Source organism: Parathielavia appendiculata, assembly GCF_033297405.1.
Source record: "Parathielavia appendiculata strain CBS 731.68 unplaced genomic scaffold N657scaffold_1, whole genome shotgun sequence".
Taxonomy (NCBI): Eukaryota; Fungi; Ascomycota; class Sordariomycetes; order Sordariales; family Chaetomiaceae; genus Parathielavia; species Parathielavia appendiculata.
Genome location: NW_026944220.1, coordinates 2,160,444 through 2,182,429, shown reverse-complemented (window position 1 = coordinate 2,182,429; position 21,986 = coordinate 2,160,444). Strand labels below are relative to the sequence as shown.

The window sequence follows — 21,986 nt, the reverse complement described above, 5'->3', positions numbered from 1 at the left end:
CTACAACCAAGTGTCACAAAAAAAAAAACTCTTGCAGACCTAGATAGATCGCAAAACACTTTGCACCAGATGTCGGAAAGAAGCTCGAGTGACAAACTTCAGGCCGAGGACGTCAGGCCAGGCCGGGCAATATGCGGCCAGATGCGCAGGCCGCGCAGCGATCGGACAGGGGGGAGAGCGGGAGCATGGGTCGCCGGCGAGGGGCATATGGTTGCGGCACCTGGAAAGCAGCCCCTCTGTGATTGGGCTCGCAGGGCTGGGCGCTTAGCCGGTATGCACTCCAATTGCACGGCCACTGTTTGTCGCTGGGGCATCTTCTGGGCAGAGAGCCAGTGAGGGAGCCCGCGACGCGCCCTCATCGATGAACCAGGCGGTTCCATCTCCTGCATTACCACTCGAGCCACTTTGGCTGATTGCATTGGCCTCGACCGGTTATCCCTGCTTGAAGGCCATCTTGTTGGGTTAAAAGTATTGCGTAGAGGTATTGATGCACAGGGGTGCGGAAGGAGACGGCACAATCTGTGCGTGCCCAGAAGTGTTTTGTCAAGTCGAAGTTCACAAAAGGGGATGGATCGTTGAAAGGAAAGTGCACGGACCAACCTGGAACTACCCAAATACCTTTGGTTTTTCTAAGAACTTGGACTCCTTGGGAAGTTGATACCTCCAGTTTTCTCGAGGCTCTTGAAAACTGTCTGTCGTCAAGGTGCCTCCCCTTCGCCTGATCCCAGCCATGATGCCATACCAGTCGGGATACATGATAGGCAGCTCCATACCTGTCTTCCTTCGCACAAGATTCACCATCACCACCCCATTCGCCCCTGGGTTGTCCTCAGTCTCCGCTTGCTCCCAGTACTCGACATCCGGATTCCATCCCTCTTTCTCGTGCCATCCACTCCTGTACCATCCCATCTCCATCTCACCACGAAAGCGGTACTGTGCCAGGTCGACAATACGAGGCGTGCGCGACTGCCCCATCGATAACTACGTTGCGCGGTGCACAATCTGTCATGGTGATGCCGTGTTTATTGATCCCATACGCTGCATCTGCAGCCGAATGGATGATCCGCTGCCATGTCCTGAAGTTACGTGGGAGAGGGCCTTGCGTCAGGTCCTCCAAGCAATATACGTCGATAGGCGGCAGAAGGATACCCCTAACCTCAAAGTAGCATGGTGCTTCGTTTGGCATCCCAATCGCGCGCTCGGTGGCCGACAGCCTAACGTGGGCAAGCATGCGCGTGCCCAACTTGCCTTGAAGATCGGCGAGAGTCGGTCATAGGTCTTGGTCTCGCATTCAAAATACTCGACACATATTTGCATAGCGCTGCTTCGAACTTGGCAAGGCCTTCGCTGCGATTTCGCTCTTTCAGGAATTTTCCCAGTGCTGACGGCAAAGTTGCTCGGTCTCTACTTTTCTGCGTAGGTAGCGGAGGAACCTGGGCATCATTCTTCGCCTGACAAAGTCAGAAATGCTGCTCCATGTTCATGCGTATGTGGCGCTATCCTGTCGGGTGAGTTTCGCGCAGGCATGAGCCAAATCGACGGTCATAGAACTTGAGCACGCAGCGGATAGACTGGCCGTTATGGGCCTCGAAGGTAACATCCAGGACGTCCGACATGGTCATCGAAACTTGGATAGTGGCGTTAATTCAGGACGGCACTTGGAGGGAGTAGCTTTCGCACACTTGAAGAGCTAATCTTGTCCCTTCTTGGTGAGTGCAAGACTAAGTGTGGCGGCCCTTAGTGGCAGAACTCAATGAGTGAGAACACGGTCAGCCCCGACGGGGGTTGGGGGCTCACTGTGTTTACTTATATCGTGATTCCAATCTGCAGCTGGCGGGAAAGTCCTCAACGGCGACAGAGTCATAGGAGGAGAGAATGAAATTTTAAGAGGAACGACGGTGTTGTGAGATTTGTGAATTGCGGCTCAACGGGGAAAGAACGGATAGTTGTCGATTTGGAAGGCGCTGGAGATGTCAAGCCGATATTTGAAAATGATCATGTTTCACGCATGCCAGCCTCGATGGCGATTACTCATCGGATGAGATACGTCAAGGTGAAGCAAAAGCAAGGTCAAGGTGAAGTAAACACACAAGATACTAGTACGCTCAGATAATATCCCACAGACAAGACCTTAAGTTAGACTTCCCAGATCTTAAGAAATCCATCAATTACACAGTAACTAGGTACTAAAACAACTAGGCAAGCGTAGCGGCGCTGAACCAGAGAACCTAAGTCCAGAATCCAGTAACTCCTCGCTTGCAACGCTCGTTCCTCATTTTCAATACCCTACAATTCTCGCCCCACTTTCCTCACCTCTCTTTATCCACCCCATCCACCTCATCACCAACATCATCTACCCCTATCTCCCGTCCAAAGCCCCTCTCGCCTCCCGCTCCAGCAACTCCCCCCTGACCGCCTTCGCCTTCCAGCCCACAAACCCAACCAGGACCGCCCCAATCCCCAACCCTAACAGCAACAACCCAATGTTCACCGCCATCGGGTTCCCGTCGAACTTCGTTTCAAATAACCAATCGAGTCCGCTTTGCAATAGGTTCAACACCCCGGACACGCAAATCACGGTCCCGTACACGGTTCCAAACGTCTCAAACCCAAACACTTTCCCGCAGTAGTCCGAGACAGCCGTGTAGTAAAACGGCCTGTACAATACAAACAGCAGCACATTGGTGTAACCGGCCCACAGCGCGCGGGGGATGATGCCCAGAATGCCAATCGTCGTGGCCAGCCCGGCAAGCAGGCCCAGCACCGTCGGGGTGGGCGTGTGGTCGAGGACAGTACCGATGAAGGGTATGGCGAGAATGCCGCCCAGGGGCAGGGCGACGTCGAAGAAGTTGTTTAGCGCGACGGCGGCGGCGTGGGAGTCGAAGAGGGATTCGTACTGCGTGCGGACGGTGGCGACGAAGAAATTGATCCGTGTCATTTGAACAACTGTGAGAGTGTCAGTAGATGGATGGTGAGGGAAATGGTGATGGAGGGAAGGGTGAAACGCACCGGTGAAGAGACAGATGAGGATGAACCAGGGCGACTTGATCTGCTCCCAGGCCGAGTATCCGTGCATGACGCCCCAGACGCCCGAGACTTGGTTGGCATGCTCCTCGCGCCGCGTCTGTCTATCTGCCTTGACCGAGCCGAGGACGCTCTCGACCTCCTCGATCGCACCCGCCCGGCGCTGGCGTCGTTCCTCCTGCAGCAAAGCCGTCTCCTCGTCGACCTGGTCATACGGTCCGGCGTCCGCCACGGCGGCTAGAGGCTCCTGGATATCCTGGACCAGCTCGCCCACCGTCTTGTACGAGCGCGCCGGCATGACGGTCAGCTGCATCAGCGCCATGGATACCGGCACGGCGAGGTAAACGAGGAAGAATTTTCGGCGGGTGAACTCGCCTTCCGTGGCTTGGTAGATGAGGCGATATATGAGGAAGACGGCGCTCGAGGCGTCAAAGGCGCCCGTCAGCAGGGCGATAATGGAGCCCGGATGCCGGGGGAAGGCATTTGACAACTGGAAGGACGAGATGTACGTAAAGGGACCGCCCAGCGCCAGCAGCAGGTAACCCAGAAGCAGACCGTCGAACGGCAGCCGCGACTCAAACGCCATCAAGAGCGCGCCAGACGCGAGGAAGAAGCTCCCCAGCAGGCCACAGACCCTGGGTCCGTAGTGATCGAGGATCGCTCCAACCGGCAGAGCCGCGACATTGGTAGCCACAGCAGCCACCGTGAACATGAAGTTGAGGTGAATCTCGACGCAAGTGTCTACGTCGTCCGGCGTCGAGCCGGGCACCACACAGAGATTGCTGTAGGCCCCTTCGGCCTTCAGCACGGGCTTGATGGCGGCATAGCCAAAGACGATGCCTGCGCCAAGGAAACAGAATATGACGGCGGCGGTGACCTGGACTGATCCTGTTTGTCAGACCAACGTATTCTGAAGCGAGGATAGCATGGACCCTACCAAGCCGTTTCCACCTGGGCACCTGGAATGCTCCTACCGCCGGGAGCAGGTCAAGGGGCCGGGAATCCCATTCCTGCGGGATGGGGTTGAAGGTCAGCTTGCGGGCGCGAGTCGAGGCATCCGAGGCCCTCCTTGACCGTACGCCAGGGGCTGAGGGCACGGTGGTGAACGTCTCGATGGACGCGACCCGGTTTAATGACATGGCAGCTCTGTGGTATTTCCCAGGGAAGTAGAGCGACGATAAGCTGGAAAGGAAAAGAAAAGTCCTGAGCGTCAATGTGTCTGGTGCATGACCTCCGTGAACTGCTCCATGGAGCAGGCAGAGCGGGAGTGGGCTGACAGGGGCTACAACAAGGTCGAAGAGGCAGGGGCGTGGAACAGCTTCCGAGCACCTACACGTGCAGACCTGCAGCTTGGGAATCCACGCTCTACTCCGCCACTTGACGGCCGGCCTTTACTCTTATCCTGCTATTTTCCAGATTTCAACGCCGCCCTCCAGTAAGATGACATGGCGGAACGCTTGTGTGAGTGTAACAACGAGAACCGACAAGTCAAGGGAGCTTTTGGTGGACGGCAAATTGACGATGATGCAATCTGCAGGATCCGGCTGACCTGCCCCGCTGCAAGAACAGCCCGGATGGTCCCGCCCTCCGCGCCACTCGGACTTGCGGGGCAGGTGGCCCGGAGAACAAAGACACCCACAGACTGAATGGCGTATTAGTTGGACTGTCCGTCTCGAGGAGCTTTAAGTCGGTAGCCAGACGAATATGGGCGTAGAGGCCGGCTGAGTCCATTGGACCCGTTCCGGGAAAAAGGAAACATCCTCAAGTTTCCTCCCGACCACCAGAATACGTATACTCTGGGAGCCGGATAATCCGGTAACGATCAGCTGGTGATTCGCGCTGGTGATCCCCTCAGCCTCGGGCAACGGCAACCAGACAGCCTGGGCTCAACTCCGAGTCTCATAAATCCACCCAGAAATACACTCAATACTCCAGAGCTTCCCCTATCCCTTCCTCCCGGATCCGTCTCAACCCATCATTCCTCTCCTCCTTCTCCTCCTTCAACCTCGCCTCCACCTCGTCTCTGATGGGCCCCAAATCCGGCGGGATGATCTGGCTCTGCACACTGGGCGCATGCGCCACGAAGCGCAGCTGCTCGTGCACGTGCGTGACAATCTCACGCAGGCGCTTCTCCGAGTTGCGGTTATGGCGCGGCTCGTTCAGACTCTGCTCGAGCGACGGGAACAGCGTGTCGTGGACAAAGTGCTCGCGCCAAGGTGCGTGCTCCGGTATCGTCTCGGGGATGCTGGCGTCGGCGCCGATAGCGATGGACGTCTCGTAGGCCCACGCGCGCGCCACATTGCGCGGCGTGTACCCACCGCCGCCAAACAGGATCATGGGCAGGCCCAAGCTCTTGCAATACTTGACGCAGGCGCCGTGGCCTTGGACGCGCAGGTTAAACCTACCTAACCTGTCGCCCGCTAGCGAGTCGGCGCCGCACTGGAGGGCAATGGCGCTCGGTCGGTAGCGCTCGTTGATGGCGCCGATGATGCTCTGGAACAGGGCTTCGTACTGCTCGTCCGTGATGCCGTCTTGCAGCGGCACATTGATGGCGTGGTGCGCGCCCGGGTTGTGCTCGTTCTTGGGCCCGTTGTCCTCGAGCGCACCGGTACCAGGGAAGAATGAATCGGGCTGGTATTTGTGGAACGACACCGTCATGACGCGGTCGGTTGAGAAAAAGGCTTCCTCAACGCCGTCGCCGTGGTGTACGTCAATGTCGATGTACAGCACGCGCGGGTAGATGCGCAGCAGCTGCAGGATGGCGAGCACAATGTCGTTGATGTAGCAGAAGCCCGAAGCTTCGTATTTCTTGGCGTGGTGCAGCCCGCCGCCCCAGGAGATGGCGATGTCGGACTGCTTGCTGCAGATTTTGCGCGCGGCGTCTAACGAGCAGCCAGCCGACATAGAGCAGTAGTTGTAAAGGCCGTGGAAGAGCGGGCAATCGCTCCCGCCAAGGTTGTACTTCACCTCCTTGTCGGGGTTCTCTATGTCCCGCGGCTGGTCCTCTGGCGCTGCCGTTATTAGGTAGTCGAGGTAGTCGCTGCCGTGAAATGCGTTGAGCTCCTCATACGTCGCTTCCCGGGTGATGTAGTTGTCCATGGCGAAGGGCATCCCGTACGACGTGACCAGGCTCTTGGTCAGCGTCAGCCGCCATGGCTTCATGGGGTGTGTCTGGCCAAAGTGATGCTTCTCCATTTCGGGCGTGGCGTGATAGGAAACCGTGTAGCCTTTGGGTCGGACGATGCCATACTCCTGTGCCGCAGATTTCATTTTGTTAAAGAAGATGGCATTTTCGCGGTCGTCAGCCTTGCCGAGTGGCAAGGTGTACTCCTCGACAATGGGCTCATCGACCTCGATGTCGTGTGGAAGGTAGTTCGGCTTTGGGGGCCTGTACTGGTAGGCCGCAGCATTCATGGCCCCGCCTGAAATGAGGTGCTTGAGAGAGAGGCTCCCAGCAACGCCGAATCCTGGGTAAATCGTGATGGACGAAAGGTTGGGTGAGAACAGAGCCTGGTATTCCTCTGCACCATAGGAGTGTTCGCAAGGACCCAACTGCGCTTCGCGCTGAATACCAAAAACTGTAGCCAATAGTCTCTTCAGATCCAGTGCATGGCAATCCGGGTCCTGTTCCCCTGGTGATGATATCTGGAATCAATGTGGCGGATCTGGCTGTTGAGGTGAGATGCATGGATTCGGATCTCGAACTGCGAGGTTCACAGCGACGGGAGCTGGCGTGCGTTCCCAATCGAGCCAATGTGGCGACCCTCAAATCCTCGCTAAGCTGAACCAAGCTAGCCTACGAAAGTTCGTTAGCGCGGCACATACACACGTGTATTGGTTAACAGGGCACTAAACATGAAATGAGAGAAGAAAGTAAGGAACGTAAGGAAAACAGGAAGGGAGAAAAAGAATGGAACGTGAAAATCAAAAAAAGTAAGAGAAGAGGAATGTAATAGAGAGATAAAAATGAAGAAGAAGATGAAAGAAAGAAAAGAAAAGAAAAGAAAAGAAAGGATACAAGATGGTCAAAGTGAAAGACGAAGAAGTGTTATACCCGAGTCCCGCGCTAACAAACAGACCAGGGTTGAATTGTCAGACGTCCCTGCGTCCAACCCATCTTATCCTTCGACAACATGCCAGCCTGCTGCCTATTTTCGAGACGGAACAGAGCCATTCTTGGTTGCTCTCCACAAAAACCCGCGCCTTTCCAGCTTAAACCCATCATTTCGCGCCAACTCTGTGGGTTGCAGAGGTGTGCGTTAGCCGGGACGAAACAGAAGTTCCCCGTCGGTGTCTCGGCGAGAGAGGTGAGCCATTGTGGAATCCTTTCCTGAACCACATCTTCGCCGGCTGTTGCGTCTTCAGCGCTTGGCCACCTCTGCTGCGCTTCACAGCACTCTCGGCGCCGCTCCGCAGCGCACATTCTCTAGTCCGCTCCGTGCTGCTTTCCGCGCATGATGGTCATATAGGAAGACGGTTTTTCTGCTATTGCAACACTCTTCAAACCTGGTCTCGACCGCGGTTGGCTCCTTGCTTCTTGCAGTAGGTCCCGGGTTGTCTCAGAGTCGATGTGACTCTTGAGTAAGGCTTCCTGTCTCGCAAGTCTCGAGCTTCTTGATTTCTCTATATCAGTGGCACGCGCGCAACACTTGCGCCGTACGGCGGGTTAACAGCCATGCCTAGAGACGACTTGACCATCGACTTCGTCAGGAAGATGCCGCCTGTCGAGTCGCTCGATCCGGCCTTGATCCTCGACGAGTGGATCAACAGGACGCAGAACCTGCCCGAGGAACTGCGCTTCCTTCAGGACGAGATCGCGGACAAGGACCGTCAGTATGACAAACTGGTGAGGGAGATCGAGGATCGGGATGGCCGCATACAGAAGTGGATCAAGGCCCATGGCAGCCACCATCCAAATCCCAAGGAGGACGAGTATCGGGCAACCATCCGAAAGAACTATGCTCTGGCGGAGCAGCTGTCCAACGAGAAGCTCGCCTTGACCCAGAAGCTGCAGCAGACCCTGGACAAGCACACCCGCCAACTCGACATGCAAATCAAGATGCTCTATGATCGCGGCGAGCCTGGCTTCACCGACGCTGACGAGCTCCCATCTCTACTGCGCCCGACCGCTGCGAACTCCGCGAACGGACCATCCGTGCATAAGAACGTGGCGGCGAACTTCACGGTCTCCGCTCTCAATGGGATGGTCAACGGCGCACAGGTCCGGGCGGCTAACGCCCAAGTTCGGCACGCCCAGGCGCAACAACACGTCTCGGCGTCTGCGCCAGCCACCCCGGCAGCGAGCATGATCATGAGCCGCCAGGCTCGGGAGAGCTCGGCCGGCCCATCGACGAAGCGCATGCCCCGGTCGAACAGCGGGCTAGGCAGCCTCCCCGCAACCTCTAGCGGGCTCGCGCGACACTCGTCCCTCGGACCGGGCACGCCGAAGGGTCAGACCGCCGCGGGCGTCCAGCGTGCCGGGAGCGCCGGGCCGCGCGCAACATCCAAGGGCTCCCTGGCCGGAGGGGGTCGCAAGGCCGGAACACCATCCAGCACATCAGGCCGCAAGAAGGGCACGTCCGGCACCTCCAAATCCGGTCTATCACGCGTTAAGCGCGCCAGCAAGAACTCCCCCTCATCCACCGCCGAAAGCGATCTCTCCTCAGCCGAATCAGGGTCCTCCTCAGAAAGCGAAACCCGCACCGGCGGTCGTGGCACCCCCGCCGCATCCCTCTCCCGCTCTACATCCAACCAAGCCACCGCCAACTCCAGCCACCGCGAAGCCAGCAGCAGCGGCCACCACCGCCGCTCGCCGTCATCCACCACCCACCACTCCGGCGGCGGCAGCGCTTCCGTCCCCGACGGCCACCCCGGCGGCGGCGTGGGCAACGCGCACGCAGACCGCCGGCCCAACAGCCCCGCTTCGTACGCGCGCACCACCACCATGATCAAGGACGAGGACGGCGAGCTCATGGAGGTGGACGACGACGAGGCCGGCGACGACAGGAAGTATTGCTCCTGCCAGAACGTCAGCTTCGGCAACATGGTAGCGTGCGACAACGACGAGTGCCCCTACGAGTGGTTCCACTGGGGCTGCGTCGGGCTCAAGAGCGAGCCCAACGGCACCTGGTACTGCCCCGAGTGCAGCGAAAAATTGCGGAGGAAAGGGGGCGGCGGGTAAGGTAGTGTGCCCCTGCCCGCCAGCCCCCTAGCTGAGAGGTGTGGGATTAACATCGGAATGGTCGTGCTGCGGCCTTGTTCGAAAAAGGGGTGGGAGAGGCTTTCGATTTCTGTGGCGGGGAAGGGAGGCTTGGACGAGCGATCTACCTAGTTGTGTTACCACGACCAGGCCATCGTGGGAACCGACAGTCCCCGCTTTATGCTGGCGAAATTTCGTGGTGGCAGTCCACGGGATGTATGACTTCATTAAAGCCTATTTGTAAGATGCATTTTGGTTTGGTTTGGGTGTAGAAGACCAGTATGAGTAATACAGTACCACGCCTCGACTACTGTTATCGGTGATAGTGTTACACCTAGCTGACTATATCGTTCTGGCCCAGACATGAGTTCAAGAAGTATGGGCAGCCGTCTCGGTAAGCACCATGTTCATAAAGCATCAACCCTGGAAATCTGCCGTCCCATGAGTTGCATAGGAGGGAATATCACACCGAACTCGGCAAACATTCAAAACACTAGTCGGGAAACTCCAAAAAGGACGATGGAACAACAGTGGCTCCTTCAAATCGCTCATGAAATGCTCAACTACAAAACGTCTATCGATGCAAGTAAGCTTGTTCAACCCGCCTCCTCTTGCTCTGGTCACAGAGCCGAGGCGAGCAGCCAAAGCCATGATTATACCTATGTTTTCCCTGCCATCAAAAGCATATGCAAAGAAAGAGCATGCCAAGCTTATATCTCGGTCATGACGACAACAATGGCGGCAAAGGCACCAAAAAAAAAAGTCCCATCAGCCGCCCGTGCATTTTCCATCAGCTACACAAGGACTCAACGCTACGCTTTAAGCAGTTTAATGCTCCAGCAAGCGCAAGCTGCCTTGGACGACCACATTCTCCAGGATGGATCCCGGCGGGATGTCGATGGTCTGGCCCTCGGTGGCAACAATGATGACAGTGCCCTTGAGAGTGACGCCGCGGCCGAGGTTGACGGCGCCCGTGATGGTCAGATGGTCGAGCTCGATGATCTTGGGGATAGAGGGGATGCGCTTCTGGAAGTCAGAGACCTTCTTGAAGTCAGAGCCGAGCTTGATGAGGGGTGCGTCGCCGAAGCGGTTGGCGCTCATCTGCAGCTGGCCGTGCTTGACCGTGTACAGGTCCGACTTGACTAGCATCAGATCCGAACACGTCTTGACGGGCAGGAAGCGGCGGCGGGGCACGTTGACGCCGTGAGCGTTCCTGAAGTGCTTGATGGCAGCGCCGACGGCCGTCTCGAGCTGCAGGATGCTGATGTCCGACTCGCCCTTTTTGTCGCCGGGAATGGTCTTGCCGTTGGGGATGATCTCCATCTCGAGCTCATCGTTCTCAACGACGCGCTTGATAGCCTTGAGGTTCATCCAGATGTTGTTGGTGTTGAAGTACTTGAACTTCTTGATCGACTTGAACTCGTTGACGTGCTCCTTGGGCACCTGAGCGATCTCGAGCAGGCGCACGCTGCCCTCGTAATCGATGATCGTGCCGCCCTTGACGTCAGCCTTGGTCTTGTTGGTCAACTCCATGATGTACTCGGCCTCGCTCTCCACCATGTGTTGGAGGATGCGGAGGTCGACAACGGCACCGAGATTGTCGGCGTTGGAGAGGAAGATGATCTCGATGCCGCGATCCAGGAGCTTGTCGAGGATACCGGAATTGTACAGCGACTCAAACACGTCACCGTGTCCGGGCGGGTACCAGTCGTGGAGGGCCGAGTCGAACGACTTGGGCACGGGCAGGAGCGAGTCCTTATAGATCCTTGGGTACCGGGACTGGTTGAAGGTGAGGATGTCAACGTTGTGGCCTTCGTACTTCTTGATGATGGCGGCGGTGTCCTCGTCCGTGTTGAACGAGTTCATGAGCACGATGGGCACGTTGGAGCCGTACGTGCGGTTGAGGTGCTCAACCTGGCGGACCGACATGTCAAGGAACGACATGCCATCGCGGACTTCGATGACGGACTTGGGGCCGACGCAGCCCATGGAGGTACCGAGACCGCCGTTCAGCTTCAGCACGGCCAACTTGTTTAGGAAGCCAACCGACTCGGAGTTAGGGAGGGCGTCGTAGTCGACGACCTGGCCTTCGGCAGGGGGCGCAATGCGGTCCCATGAGCTGTGGCGGAATCCGTTAGCTCGGCACCCAGCTGGGACACAAACCGTGCAACATACACTTCGTTGCCCTTGGCCTTGTCGTTCAGGTACCGGCGGAAGAGCGAGAAGAAGTTATCCATCTCAGTCTCGAACAGCTATTGGGCCGGTTAGACTATTCGCTGTGCTTTCCGCAGGTGCGTAGGAACTTGCCTTCTTCTGCGCCGGGTCCTTCACTGTCTCGGCCAGGTTCGTGAGCGCATTGCGCATCTGGGCGGCGGCGATGTTGGTTGAAGTGTTCTCGAAGGCCTGCAGAGCGCCGTCGGTTAGCCCTACGTCATTGCCGCCGAGATAATTCCAAATGAAAGTGAAAAATCAACATCAGCGGCCATCACCGTCGCATCCACACTGTTGTTCCAGTCTTGCGCCATGTTCGGTTTGAAGGCTTGAGTTCATCCACCAGATACGTTGTAAACGCGGAGCTCAGAAGACAACTGTTGCAGTCTGAGCTCTTGGAGCAGTGGGCATGGGGACTTCTGCGGAAGCCCGTTTCGGCTCGGTGCCCGATCACCACCCGCCATTGATATTTTGAAGGACCTTGTGCTGCACTCCGCTCCATGTTGTATGGGCCCTTGTGACAAAGACGCAATGCGAGCTGCTCAGGCCACCTTGCACAGGAGCTTCACCTTCCCGTCCTTCCCTCTCCCCTCATCTTGGCCGGCCGGAATCAGGTTGATATGGACAATGGGGCAGCCGGCAGCTTCCTCGCAAAAAGATGCCTGGAAAGGGCCTTGAAATCTGCGCAACAACTCACCATGTGGGATCGTGTCTTGCCATGATGCCTCTTGGAGAACTCGGCCTCGTCGCCGTTGTTGTTTCCGGGTTTGAGGTGAGTGGGGAGAGCGCTCTTGATAGCCTGTGACGCCATTTTCGCTGCGTTCTGTGGTGCAATGCGGTCGAAGAGCTTGGAGGGAAATCAAACGGTAGTTATTTCGCCGCGGTCGAACTTTGTTGCGCTTCTACGAGATGAGGCCGATGACGAGGGTGAATCCCGAAAAGGACTGTTTACAGGCAGACAGGAATGATTAGCCGATTGACGTAATGATGTCTGCTGGGAAACTTTTGGGCCGAACTTGAAGTGGGATCGGCTTGGACCACCAACCCCTCCTGCTTGCAGTGGACCTGTCGTGCAAACACTGGTTTGACAGAGCTTCGAGGTGCGGGGCTGCTGCTTGTTGGATGGAGGGGAAGCTCTCGACAGCTTGGCGATTACAGGAGTACTTACAATTATTCAAGTTCTCGCAAACGTTGATGATGGTTCGACTTGTGTTGTGTTGCGGTGTGAGCGAGGTGCCCAAGGTGCAACAGAACAGAGGAGAAGAAGCTGGAAAGACGGTGAGGAAGAGGAAGAGGCGGTCGGCGGCCCAAGAGGTTCCCTTGCCCCTGGCGCTGGATGCTTTTTAAACTTATCGCTTCGATCGCCAGAGCTCTCCCCCCTCCCTGGGCGCGATCTGTTAGCGTTAGCGGGTCAGGTACTCAATAATCCCCACCTCATATCCCAGTTGCCGCCTTGTCAAACCATGAACACACACAGCAGTTCCAGGTTGGAATCTAGGAGTTCACAATGCCGGTATCTTTCCCAGGTTGAACATTTTGATTCTGTACTTCAACGGTTGAATGTCCAACTATTGAATTACGGACGGAGGCAGCGAGCTCCTACTGGCCGTGTAGCCCAAGCTCCTAGCGGAAGCCCGTTTATATTTTTAAGGTACGGAGTGCCTACTACCTAGTGCGGTTGTGACTCGGCGGGCAAGCGAATCGCAATGCAACCCTCGAGTTGACGGTTTTTCCCGGCGTTGCAGCGATTATGCAATTGCTGTGTACAGTCGAAGCCTGGCTATTTTTTGTTAGCGCGCGACTTGGGCATCTGCACCTTCTCTTCTTCTTTTAGTTATCTTCAATCTATGCTGCTTTCTCTCTGTCGTTGTTTTTGTCTTCCCTCTTTATCCTGTTTTTCATCGTATTTCCTCATCTTGGTTTTTTTTTTTTAAAGATACAAACTGAAAAACTATCAACGTATAACTACTTGATTCTTTTCCTGCGACTTCCCTGCTTGTCTGCTGCCTTCCATGTGCCACGCTAACAAACCAACCAGGGCTGGGCTATATAATAGCGTCATGATTGGTGGCGGGTGTGGTAACCGGGACCTACGTCGGGGGGATCGACTCATCCTTCTCCCTGAGACACGAGGCGTTTTCTGGGAGACTAGAAGTTGACGCATTGTTCTTGCCCAACTTCATCCCGTGATGACACTGACCAGCAACGTCCAAGATGAGGTGTTTGCGATATAGTAACGCTGGCGAGAGTTGGCGTTACTTTGAGCGCTAACAGACCAGCTCCCATCTTCCGGCCAGGCTGAACACAGCTGAAGAAACGACCACCCTTGCTCGACACAACCCGAGGAGCTAATGCACTCAGCCCAACGGGAAACAAAAAGGGCAGATAATATGGCTCGTCGTCATCAGCAGTGGCCCACCAGCCATTGAGCGGGAAATTTGATGGTGTCCCGTTTGGGAGTGTCAGGGAGCTTCACAATTCGCGGAAGAGCCTCATTGCTTCTGATATCGATCGTTAAAGGCGAGATAGGGAATTCGAAAAGCCAGCGCCATGAGCGTTTTCGGGGAGGGACGGTGGCTCAGAGGTTGATATTGGTTGCAGGCTCGGCCCTTCTATGCAGAATCACAGCGGCAAAGGCATTCAAGACGACCCAGCTCGGGTTGGTGTTGTAATATGAAGAAAATATCGCAGCTTCCGTCGATGTCTTTCGGGCCTCGTTCCCTCTTGCCGGGCTCCACCTCGTCTTGATCGTTTTGATTGAGTGCATCCACGCAGAGAGATGAAGGTTGGCAGCACCGCCATCATGATGGGTCCGCGCGGTTTCCTGCAAATGCAGCCGCCATTCCGGACGCTCCAGCTCAAGTAAGTTGGCCCACGTGGGGACGGCAAGGGAGACGCTTTGTTCAGTTTTTTGTACGTTGTCCGCCCCCGTCCGCCTCGAGTTTGAAGACGAAGACTTGCCGAGACCAGTTCCGTCGTGTTCGTTTCATCGTAAGGTATTTTACGAGGTACGCCACGAGCAACGTTACTTGGTAACCAACTCATTGCCTGACCTCAAAAACTGACAGCCCACCGGCACCTCCCGGTATTCATCGAGAGCCAAGCCCAACCTGGAACCCTGATGAGCCGCACCTCTTCCGAGCAGCCCAGCAAAAGATTGGTCCTTGGCAAGCCCCATTCGGCTGCGCGCTAGTAACCCAGGAAGATGCGAAGGTAACTCCGCTGAGCCCCGTAATTTGGCCAACATCAAACCTGAAATGTATTGATATGGTTGAAGGCTGGAAAGGGAAACCTCGATGCAAACTCGTTGCCGGATGCCTGCCAGAGGCACCCTTCGTTAGGACCCCTAGTGTACTGATCGGATCGCCCTGGTTGGCGCGAGCATGAAGGACGGGCGACGGCGCCGCTGGACTCCTGACCCCATCCGGGCCGAGAACCACCTGCTTCGTTCGTCTGACTTCCATCTTTGACGGAGAGAGCTGCGTGGGTGAAGGAGAGTGTTGGTGGTGTTGCCCGTGACGAGGACCCCACTCATTCCATCAACGCTTGTCACTATCAACTACCGTATCTTACCTCAGCATAGTGCACACGGCTGTGCATGTCGCATTACTGGTGCTTGAAACGTTGCGTATGGCTTGACTCAGTCCAGCCAGCATTTCAATCTTGGCGTAAATAAAGGTCACCGCCGCACCCTGAGCTGATTTCAGGCCCCTGGAACCTCGATTTGGAGAGAGGTTCACGACCACCTTACAACGCCATCGACGGCACAGGACTAGAAACCATGGGCAGTATTACAGAAGAATTGCCGTACTGGCAGGTCAACGTCCCCGAACACCTGAGGACCGCCGAGTGCCCCGACTTCCTCCGCAACCTTAACGACAAGGACCGCCGCATCATCAGCACTCCAGACAGCGAATATGAAATTGACTCTTGGGAGGTGGTGCGGCACAAGGTCGCCCAGAACCGGCTTGAGCTGTTCCAGAGAGTGCCGTCCGAGCTCCGCCGCTACATGGCCTTTACTTGGAAGCTGAAGCAGGGCTATGGGAGCGTCATGAACTTCATCTTGACGCAGAGGTTGCAATGGACGCTGCCAATCACGCCGCGGGGCCGGCCGTTTGAGTTCGACGACGACATCAAGGTGCTGAGGAACGACTGGCCATATGGAATCGACAAGCGGATAGTGCACCTGGTCGTGTGGACCAAGTTCGCCCTTGAGGAGGACCCGGCGACTGGGGATCTGACTGACGCGGCGCGGGCTGAGATTGATGCCTATGTCCGCAGGGCCTTCTCCAAAATGCCCTCAGAACATGTTGGTTGTGCGAACTCTCGTGGCTGCCGTATTAGCACTAACAGGTTGCAGGTCACCTGGTTCAAGAACTGGGCGGCGCTCAAGTCTGTAAAGTCAGTCGAGCATTTCCACGTAATGCTGTTTGATCCGGATCCCGAGTTCATCAGGGAAATAACGAACGGCGATGTTCCCTTGTGCGAGAGGGAATGAGTCGCGGCTGAGCAGCAACGGAATAAACTTAATACCCCAATTGAGGTTCCTGATCCGGATGTCCCTGGTGACCCCGAGTCCATCTGTGATGCTGTTGAAACAAGCTAGCGTTGCCAGACTTCAACAATCGGACAGTCTGCCATCGGGACTGCGGTGGGCTTCTCCATTCGGATGCAGACCAGCCAGTCCTTCTGACGCCATTCGGAGGCCAGTACGACATTGGCCAAATGGGCGCCCAGCGCCTCGAGAGTTTCGAAGGACGACTCCTCCATCGCCTGGTACCGTCAGCACTCACTCGATGAACCCTAAGGGAAAAGAGCGGTTCACGTGCTCACCTTAACAACGGCCGCCTCTATATCCGTATAGACATCGCGTTTGACTGTAAACCTCTCCACTGTCACCGTTACCACCACAAATTGCTTTGCCTTCCGCTCGTTGTCGTTGACTCCAATCAACGTCGGCACTTTGAGCCGGCTGATCTCGAGCGCCATCGCGCGCGCCTCGTAGCTCGGCTTCCCTCCCACTGCAGGCCGAAACGCCGCGCTCATCGTGAGCTTGACTCCCTCTCCCAAGAGCGAAGCCTTTGGCAGCGCAACCGTCAACGACAAGAGCGCCAGACGCCTCACGTCCAGCACTCCGGTTTCGGTCCTAGCCCCTTCCTGTATGTCGGGTTGGCACTCAAGAAGGAAACAATCATCACAACCCGTCAGGTAATGCCACAAGCTCTCCCGTAGCAACTCCGCTAGCGACAACGCATTTTCGGCCCGCCGATTGGCATAGAGCGCGTCGCGCTGCTCGACGTGTGACAGGATGGCCTTGCTCAGCGTGCCATAGTGCACCGTGTCCGACCCCAGCCTGTCGGTGGCGCTGGCGCTGCCAAACGGCGACGCAAAGGCCACCTCGGCCGAGATTAGGCAGGGCTGCGTCTTGTGGCCGCGGTTCCAGGCATCGTGACCTATGTGGTTGACGGTGGTCAAGAGGTTCTGGACGCGCACTGTTGCCGGAGGGTCGGGGGCATAAGCGCGCAGGCGGGCATGGGATATGATGGGTGCAACTTCGTTGGACATTGCTGTGGCTGTTTCGAGAGAAATTCCGGGATGTCTTAGGGTTGGGGAAGTGCAGAAGTATGCGAATGGTGATGAAGCAATAAGGAGTTTCGCAAGGTACGGTGATGGAGTCCCGTCGGCTTCCAGGTTCAGCTGTGCTGTTTGCCTTGTTGTGTTTGTGAGACGTCTGAATGAGCGGACGCCGAAATCCGAAAGCTGGCGCGAAATCAGCCGATCAAGGACGAGATTGACGTTTAAAAGGCAGGGCTTTCGATGCCTAACTAAATCTGATACCAAAAGGTCGTGTCGATTGATTTTTCGGTGTTGTGGGCTCATCACGTTAAGAAACTGGGCTCAATTGAGTGCGGGAGCGAGCGGGGTTAGGGTTATAGGCGATGGCATTCAACATCAGAAACGGTGGTTGAACTTCAGGTAGTAGACACGTGAGCTGCAGCAGTGCAGCTCATGAATTGTAAACATGCAGAGTTCTGGGGTAACAACCTTTGCTGGCACAATCCAGTTCATAGGTGACCCGGACATCTGCCAGGAGTACCAGCACAACCGCTTTCGACAAACTAGTGCCTACTACTTGTAAGAGACTTGACGATCCAATATCCAAGCCATGTCGAGAAAGCTTAAAAACAGCTCGGAGGCAACTTTTTCACTTGATTTGACATCCTTCTGGCAACCGGTATTTTGCTGAGCCATGGCCGATATGTCCTCGCTCTGCACCACGATACCCTTGCTAACTATGGATATCCTCGAGCGACGGGGGAAGGGGAAGATCAGTTCAGCTCGACATAACCAACAATGGAACATTTTGAGCAACAGAAGCAGTAATGAAAGAAGAGTGTGAGTGGTTGAACGCCGATGTGTGCTGAAGTGTCTCAGTCGCTTCTCGCACTAAGTCAACAACCCCCTGAGTCGCCATACTCTACCACCTTCCACCCAAAAAGTTAACACCAGCCATCTGTCAACTAAGGCAAGGTACCTTCCAGAGAGTATTTATGCAGGGTCCCACACTCACATTAGCACCACTTTCTTCCAATTAGCTAACACTGAATCAGCTCAGCGCCATTGGGAGTAGCTCTGGCTGGACTCAGCAACCGAAATCATAGTAGAGGTTCGACTCCCCTTGAGTCGAAGTAAACTGCATAAGGTTTATCGCAGTCAACCACATCTACTCGAGCGGCGCGGGAGTAAGGCTGGACGGCGAGCTTTTTTACCTTCTCTCGCCTCAGTTTGTTCCCTCTCATTTTACTACCTGCCTGGAGAGTGTGAATCGATCGTAGAAATTTTCATGTTTCCCCGCAACATGCAATGTACCTACTATTACAGGGTTATTCTAAAGCCATTTCCCTGTAGCCGCTCGAATCAACGGTTTCTTACTGAGAGAGGCTTGAGAAACTGCCCGGCTAGACGGCTCAAAACAGCGCGGGTAACAGCGCGTGTAAGTGCCAGTGATATGCGGTTATTGTCATAATTTGAGCCCAGTTGCAGTCCATGCCGCAACACGGGTCGGTACCAGGGTCGAAGGAGAAGCGAGATAGAATTCATGAGATATTTTACGCTTTCGTAGAGTCTGTCAGAGGGAAGGCCGATTGTAAAAGGAGGCTAAAGACCAAGATATCGGGCCGGATATCATTTGCGCGGCTCTCGGTGGCAGAACACATGGTTTCCGGATATTGCGGCGGCTCCTAGCGGACCGGGGGACTGCAATAATCGGCCTTCCATTTTGAGAGCGGGAACCGCCGCTTGATATTGGGCGCGCCTCCAGGTCCCGGTTTCAGGATACCTTGCCGCCTCATATGGATGCCGATCAGAGCTTAGCCGGTCGACTCGGCAGATCCCCTCCGGGGAACAATCACAATCTGCCTATTTTCGCCAGGCAATCAGCACCGCAATGCACCCAGACCCTTCTGGCGGCAACCTCCAGCCCAGTTTGCTGACTGGATCGACAAAGAAAGCTTCGATGTTTGGAACTGGGGACTGAGTGCACTGCTTGACTGAGACGATCATCCGGTCAGGCGTCCGAGGAGCCGGGAGATCGTCCCGCGTCAAACCCCCGGGGCAGCACCGTCCGGAGCTGCAAGCGGTGTGGAGTCAGACGGCATGTTGATTGCGGTAGGATGGAAGGACTGTCAGTGTCCATCATCACTGCTTTCATTACCCCTGATGCCGCGCGTTGCGAGCGTGCTGGCGAGTAGGGAGGGAATATTGGAATGTGACTCTGGGTCTTCTGTTGGGCTTCTCTCGGGCTTCTCTGTGTGGTAACACAGGACAAGATCCGGGAAAATCTTGATATCAAGTTCCTCCGGGGGATGTATAAAGGGGAGGGAGTCCCCTCGCTGTCAATGTCGAAAGGAGGAAGAAGCATCTGCAGAGCGAAATCACTCATTCCACCCAGCCGGCCACCATGTATAAGCGGATAGCAACAGCGCTTTCCTTCGCCAGCCTCGTGCTCGGCCAGCAAATCGGCACCTACACCGCAGAGAAGCACCCTTCACTCCCCATCCAGGTGTGCACTGCTCGCGGGTCTTGCACCACCGAGCGGACATCCGTGGTTCTTGACGCAAGTTAACTCACACCCAATTCCGGATCGTAACCCCTGAATGACTGACCTCAACTCTGCAGGCGAACTGGCGATGGACACATGCCACCAACGGCTACACAAACTGCTATTCGGGCAGCGAATGGAACGCTACGGCGTGCCCAGACGGCAAGACGTGCGCGGCCAACTGCGCCATCGACGGCGCCGACTACGCAAAGACGTACGGCATCACGACGCCCTCGTCTGGTGCTCTGCGTCTCAACTTCGTCACCAAGAATGACAACGGCCAGAATGTCGGCTCCCGCGTTTACCTGTTGGCCAGCGACACCAAATACCGCCTGTTCAATCTGCTCAACAAGGAGTTCACCTTTGACGTCGACGTGTCCCACCTCCCCTGTGGTAAGCAGCAACCCTTTTTATCTGTCAACTGGTCATACCCCTCTACGGCTGTCTCAGGAGCCACCCTGCTCCCGAGACTGCGCATTCGCTCCCGAACCACTCCCGCACGCACCCCGGCACATCTGGAATAAGACAGTTCCAACTGAAACGTTGTTGATAGGCCTCAACGGTGCCGTCTATTTCAGCGAGATGGACGAAGACGGCGGCGTTTCCCGGTTCTCAGGCAACAAAGCGGGCGCCAAGTACGGCACCGGCTACTGCGACAGCCAGTGTCCGCAGGACATCAAGTTCATCAACGGCGAGGTGGGTCCTAATGGTCTGTAAGCTTGTTAAGCGAGGTCAGGCTCACTGATTACCGCATCAACAGGCCAACGTTGAGAGCTGGGAGGGGGGGCTCGGCAAATACGGAACCTGCTGTGCCGAGATGGACATCTGGGAGGCCAATTCCGATGCCACGGCCTACACTCCGCACCCGTGCTCCGTAACCAAGCAGACCAGGTGCGAGGGCGTCGACTGCGGCTCTGGCAGTGACCGGTACGCCGGTGTGTGTGATAAGGGTAAGCATTGCCCTCGTGTCACTGCACAGGCGTCCCCTTGACGAGAGAAACTGACAACCTCGGGCAGACGGCTGCGACTTCAACAGTTTCCGGATGGGCAACCAGGAGTTCTACGGCCCGGGCAAGACGGTCGACACATCCAAGCCCCTCACGGTCGTGACGCAATTCATCACCGCGGACGGCACCAACACGGGCGCGCTCAAGAGCATCCGGCGCTTCTACGTGCAGAACGGCAAGGTCATCCCCAACTCGAAGACGGTCATTGAAAGCGTCGACCCGACCAACGAGATCAGCGAGGGCTTCTGCGAGCAGCAAAAGACGGCGTTTGGCGACAACAACTACTTCAAGACGCTCGGCGGTATGGCGCAGATGGGCGAGCAGCTCAAGAAGATGGTACTCGTGCTTAGCGTTTGGGATGACCAGTAAGTATTCGGCCCATCTTGAGGAACTCCTAGAGGGCGAAGTGATACTGACTTTGTTGTTCCCTTCAGCGCCGTCTATATGAACTGGCTCGACAGCAACTATCCGACCGACGCTGACCCGAGCAAGCCCGGCGTTGCTCGCGGCCGCTGCGACCCCGAGGCCGGCGTCCCAGAGACGGTCGAGGCGGAGCACCCAGATGCGTATGTCATCTACTCCAACATCAAGATCGGCGCCCTCAACTCGACTTTCCCTGCTGCTTAGAGGCTGGGGTTATTGATGTTCAATTGCTTGGAGTTGTTTTGGGGAATTCCTTACTAGAAGTGGGCATATACCAGTAGATAAGGGCGTTTGCATAGCAATCGCCGGGCTGTGGTAGAGGAAAGGAACTCGAGATCCATCTGCACCACCTCTCAGTCTGTGGTTAACCGCATGTGCGTATGCCATCGTTGTGTATTCGTTCGGCATTAAGACAACGGGCTTGCTCCTCTTGCATTGACCTGGAACTTCCTTTGAAGGACCCGACAGCCTTGCCGAGCGCAGAGGAGCCGATGCTGATAAATGACAATGGTGGTGACCAGTGGGATCCCACCATGAGCGGAGAGATCCGAGCGGTACCTGTGTGGTTTTAGATACGGGTTGGGCGTTGGGTTGGCCTGACTTGTGCATCATTCTGTTCGTCGTAAGTCCAGGTCCGGGGCCGTATAAAAGGGGAAATGCAACAACGTAGTGGTTCAGATACCTTGTCTTACCGGCTACCTATGTAGGTACCTGTATCTGAAACTGCCGAAGTCGAATCACTGGACCTAACCTTACTAGGCGACAGAAAGCAGATATTAACTAGCAAACCCTCCCGATGGCAGCTCGTGGGTGGGACCGAGTCAAGCTTGCCTGCTGTCATGCAGATTCCAGAAATGTCAGTATCTCACGCCTCTCTTGCATGACTTCACTGGACTGGCATAGCAAAGCCTTGTTTGGATGCGGGTTCGAGAGCGGTGTGTCCTGCAAGTTCGAGACATCCCAGCGTCTTGTGATTCGAGCCATGACCGGAAGTGGGAAGAACAACCCAGAAGGTGTGGAG

At 56.0% G+C, this 21,986-nt stretch overlaps 8 protein-coding genes across 8 annotated transcripts; 3 read left to right on the top strand and 5 right to left on the bottom strand.

The window, feature by feature from the left end:
• Positions 1 to 388: 388 nt before the first annotated feature.
• N657DRAFT_652367 (uncharacterized protein) lies at positions 389 to 1,616 on the bottom strand (the record flags this gene model as incomplete). The annotated part of the gene is made up of 5 exons (XM_062794291.1): positions 389 to 519; positions 690 to 933; positions 986 to 1,248; positions 1,301 to 1,451; positions 1,560 to 1,616. The coding sequence occupies 5 exons, from the start codon at positions 1,614 to 1,616 to the stop codon at positions 389 to 391; spliced, it is 846 nt and encodes a 281-aa protein (XP_062652554.1).
• Positions 1,617 to 2,359: 743 nt separating this feature from the next.
• Positions 2,360 to 4,163, bottom strand: N657DRAFT_652366 (MFS general substrate transporter; the record flags this gene model as incomplete). The annotated part of the gene is made up of 3 exons (XM_062794290.1): positions 2,360 to 2,946; positions 3,010 to 3,906; positions 3,962 to 4,163. The coding sequence occupies 3 exons, from the start codon at positions 4,161 to 4,163 to the stop codon at positions 2,360 to 2,362; spliced, it is 1,686 nt and encodes a 561-aa protein (XP_062652553.1).
• A 784-nt stretch (positions 4,164 to 4,947) lies between these two features.
• Positions 4,948 to 6,438, bottom strand: N657DRAFT_561875 (histone deacetylase-like protein; the record flags this gene model as incomplete). The annotated part of the gene is made up of 1 exon (XM_062788088.1): positions 4,948 to 6,438. One exon carries the CDS (start codon positions 6,436 to 6,438, stop codon positions 4,948 to 4,950), a length of 1,491 nt encoding a protein of 496 aa, XP_062652552.1.
• A 1,261-nt stretch (positions 6,439 to 7,699) lies between these two features.
• N657DRAFT_629820 (uncharacterized protein) lies at positions 7,700 to 9,876 on the top strand (the record flags this gene model as incomplete). Its single annotated transcript, XM_062790925.1, has 4 exons — positions 7,700 to 9,201; positions 9,585 to 9,617; positions 9,755 to 9,809; positions 9,850 to 9,876. The coding sequence occupies 4 exons, from the start codon at positions 7,700 to 7,702 to the stop codon at positions 9,874 to 9,876; spliced, it is 1,617 nt and encodes a 538-aa protein (XP_062652551.1).
• On the bottom strand, positions 9,848 to 12,729 carry N657DRAFT_639278 (UTP-glucose-1-phosphate uridylyltransferase). The gene is made up of 5 exons (XM_062791746.1): positions 12,603 to 12,729; positions 12,132 to 12,378; positions 11,531 to 11,626; positions 11,399 to 11,475; positions 9,848 to 11,342 (listed from the first exon to the last, which is right to left on the bottom strand). The coding sequence occupies exons 2-5, from the start codon at positions 12,243 to 12,245 to the stop codon at positions 10,052 to 10,054; spliced, it is 1,578 nt and encodes a 525-aa protein (XP_062652550.1). The 5' UTR covers positions 12,246 to 12,378; positions 12,603 to 12,729; the 3' UTR covers positions 9,848 to 10,051.
• A 2,486-nt stretch (positions 12,730 to 15,215) lies between these two features.
• On the top strand, positions 15,216 to 15,932 carry N657DRAFT_652362 (uncharacterized protein; the record flags this gene model as incomplete). The annotated part of the gene is made up of 2 exons (XM_062794289.1): positions 15,216 to 15,743; positions 15,795 to 15,932. 2 exons carry the CDS (start codon positions 15,216 to 15,218, stop codon positions 15,930 to 15,932), a joined length of 666 nt encoding a protein of 221 aa, XP_062652549.1.
• Positions 15,933 to 16,036: 104 nt separating this feature from the next.
• Positions 16,037 to 16,999, bottom strand: N657DRAFT_652361 (uncharacterized protein; the record flags this gene model as incomplete). The annotated part of the gene is made up of 3 exons (XM_062794288.1): positions 16,037 to 16,207; positions 16,268 to 16,587; positions 16,633 to 16,999. 3 exons carry the CDS (start codon positions 16,997 to 16,999, stop codon positions 16,037 to 16,039), a joined length of 858 nt encoding a protein of 285 aa, XP_062652548.1.
• Positions 17,000 to 19,394: 2,395 nt separating this feature from the next.
• Positions 19,395 to 21,169, top strand: N657DRAFT_562920 (glycoside hydrolase family 7 protein; the record flags this gene model as incomplete). Its single annotated transcript, XM_062788172.1, has 6 exons — positions 19,395 to 19,541; positions 19,613 to 19,928; positions 20,089 to 20,231; positions 20,296 to 20,485; positions 20,553 to 20,907; positions 20,977 to 21,169. The coding sequence occupies 6 exons, from the start codon at positions 19,395 to 19,397 to the stop codon at positions 21,167 to 21,169; spliced, it is 1,344 nt and encodes a 447-aa protein (XP_062652547.1).
• Positions 21,170 to 21,986: the final 817 nt, after the last annotated feature.

Excerpts from the sequence above, each read along its gene's own strand:
- N657DRAFT_639278 (XM_062791746.1), bottom strand. The coding sequence starts at position 12,245 with ATGGCGTCACAGGCTATCAAGAGCGCTCTCCCCACTCACCTCAAACCC. Across the intron at positions 11,627-12,131 it reads GCAAGACACGATCCCACATG|GCCTTCGAGAACACTTCAAC; the intron begins GTGAGTTGTTGC and ends GGCGCTCTGCAG. Across the intron at positions 11,343-11,398 it reads AAGGCCAAGGGCAACGAAGT|CTCATGGGACCGCATTGCGC; the intron begins GTATGTTGCACG and ends ATTCCGCCACAG.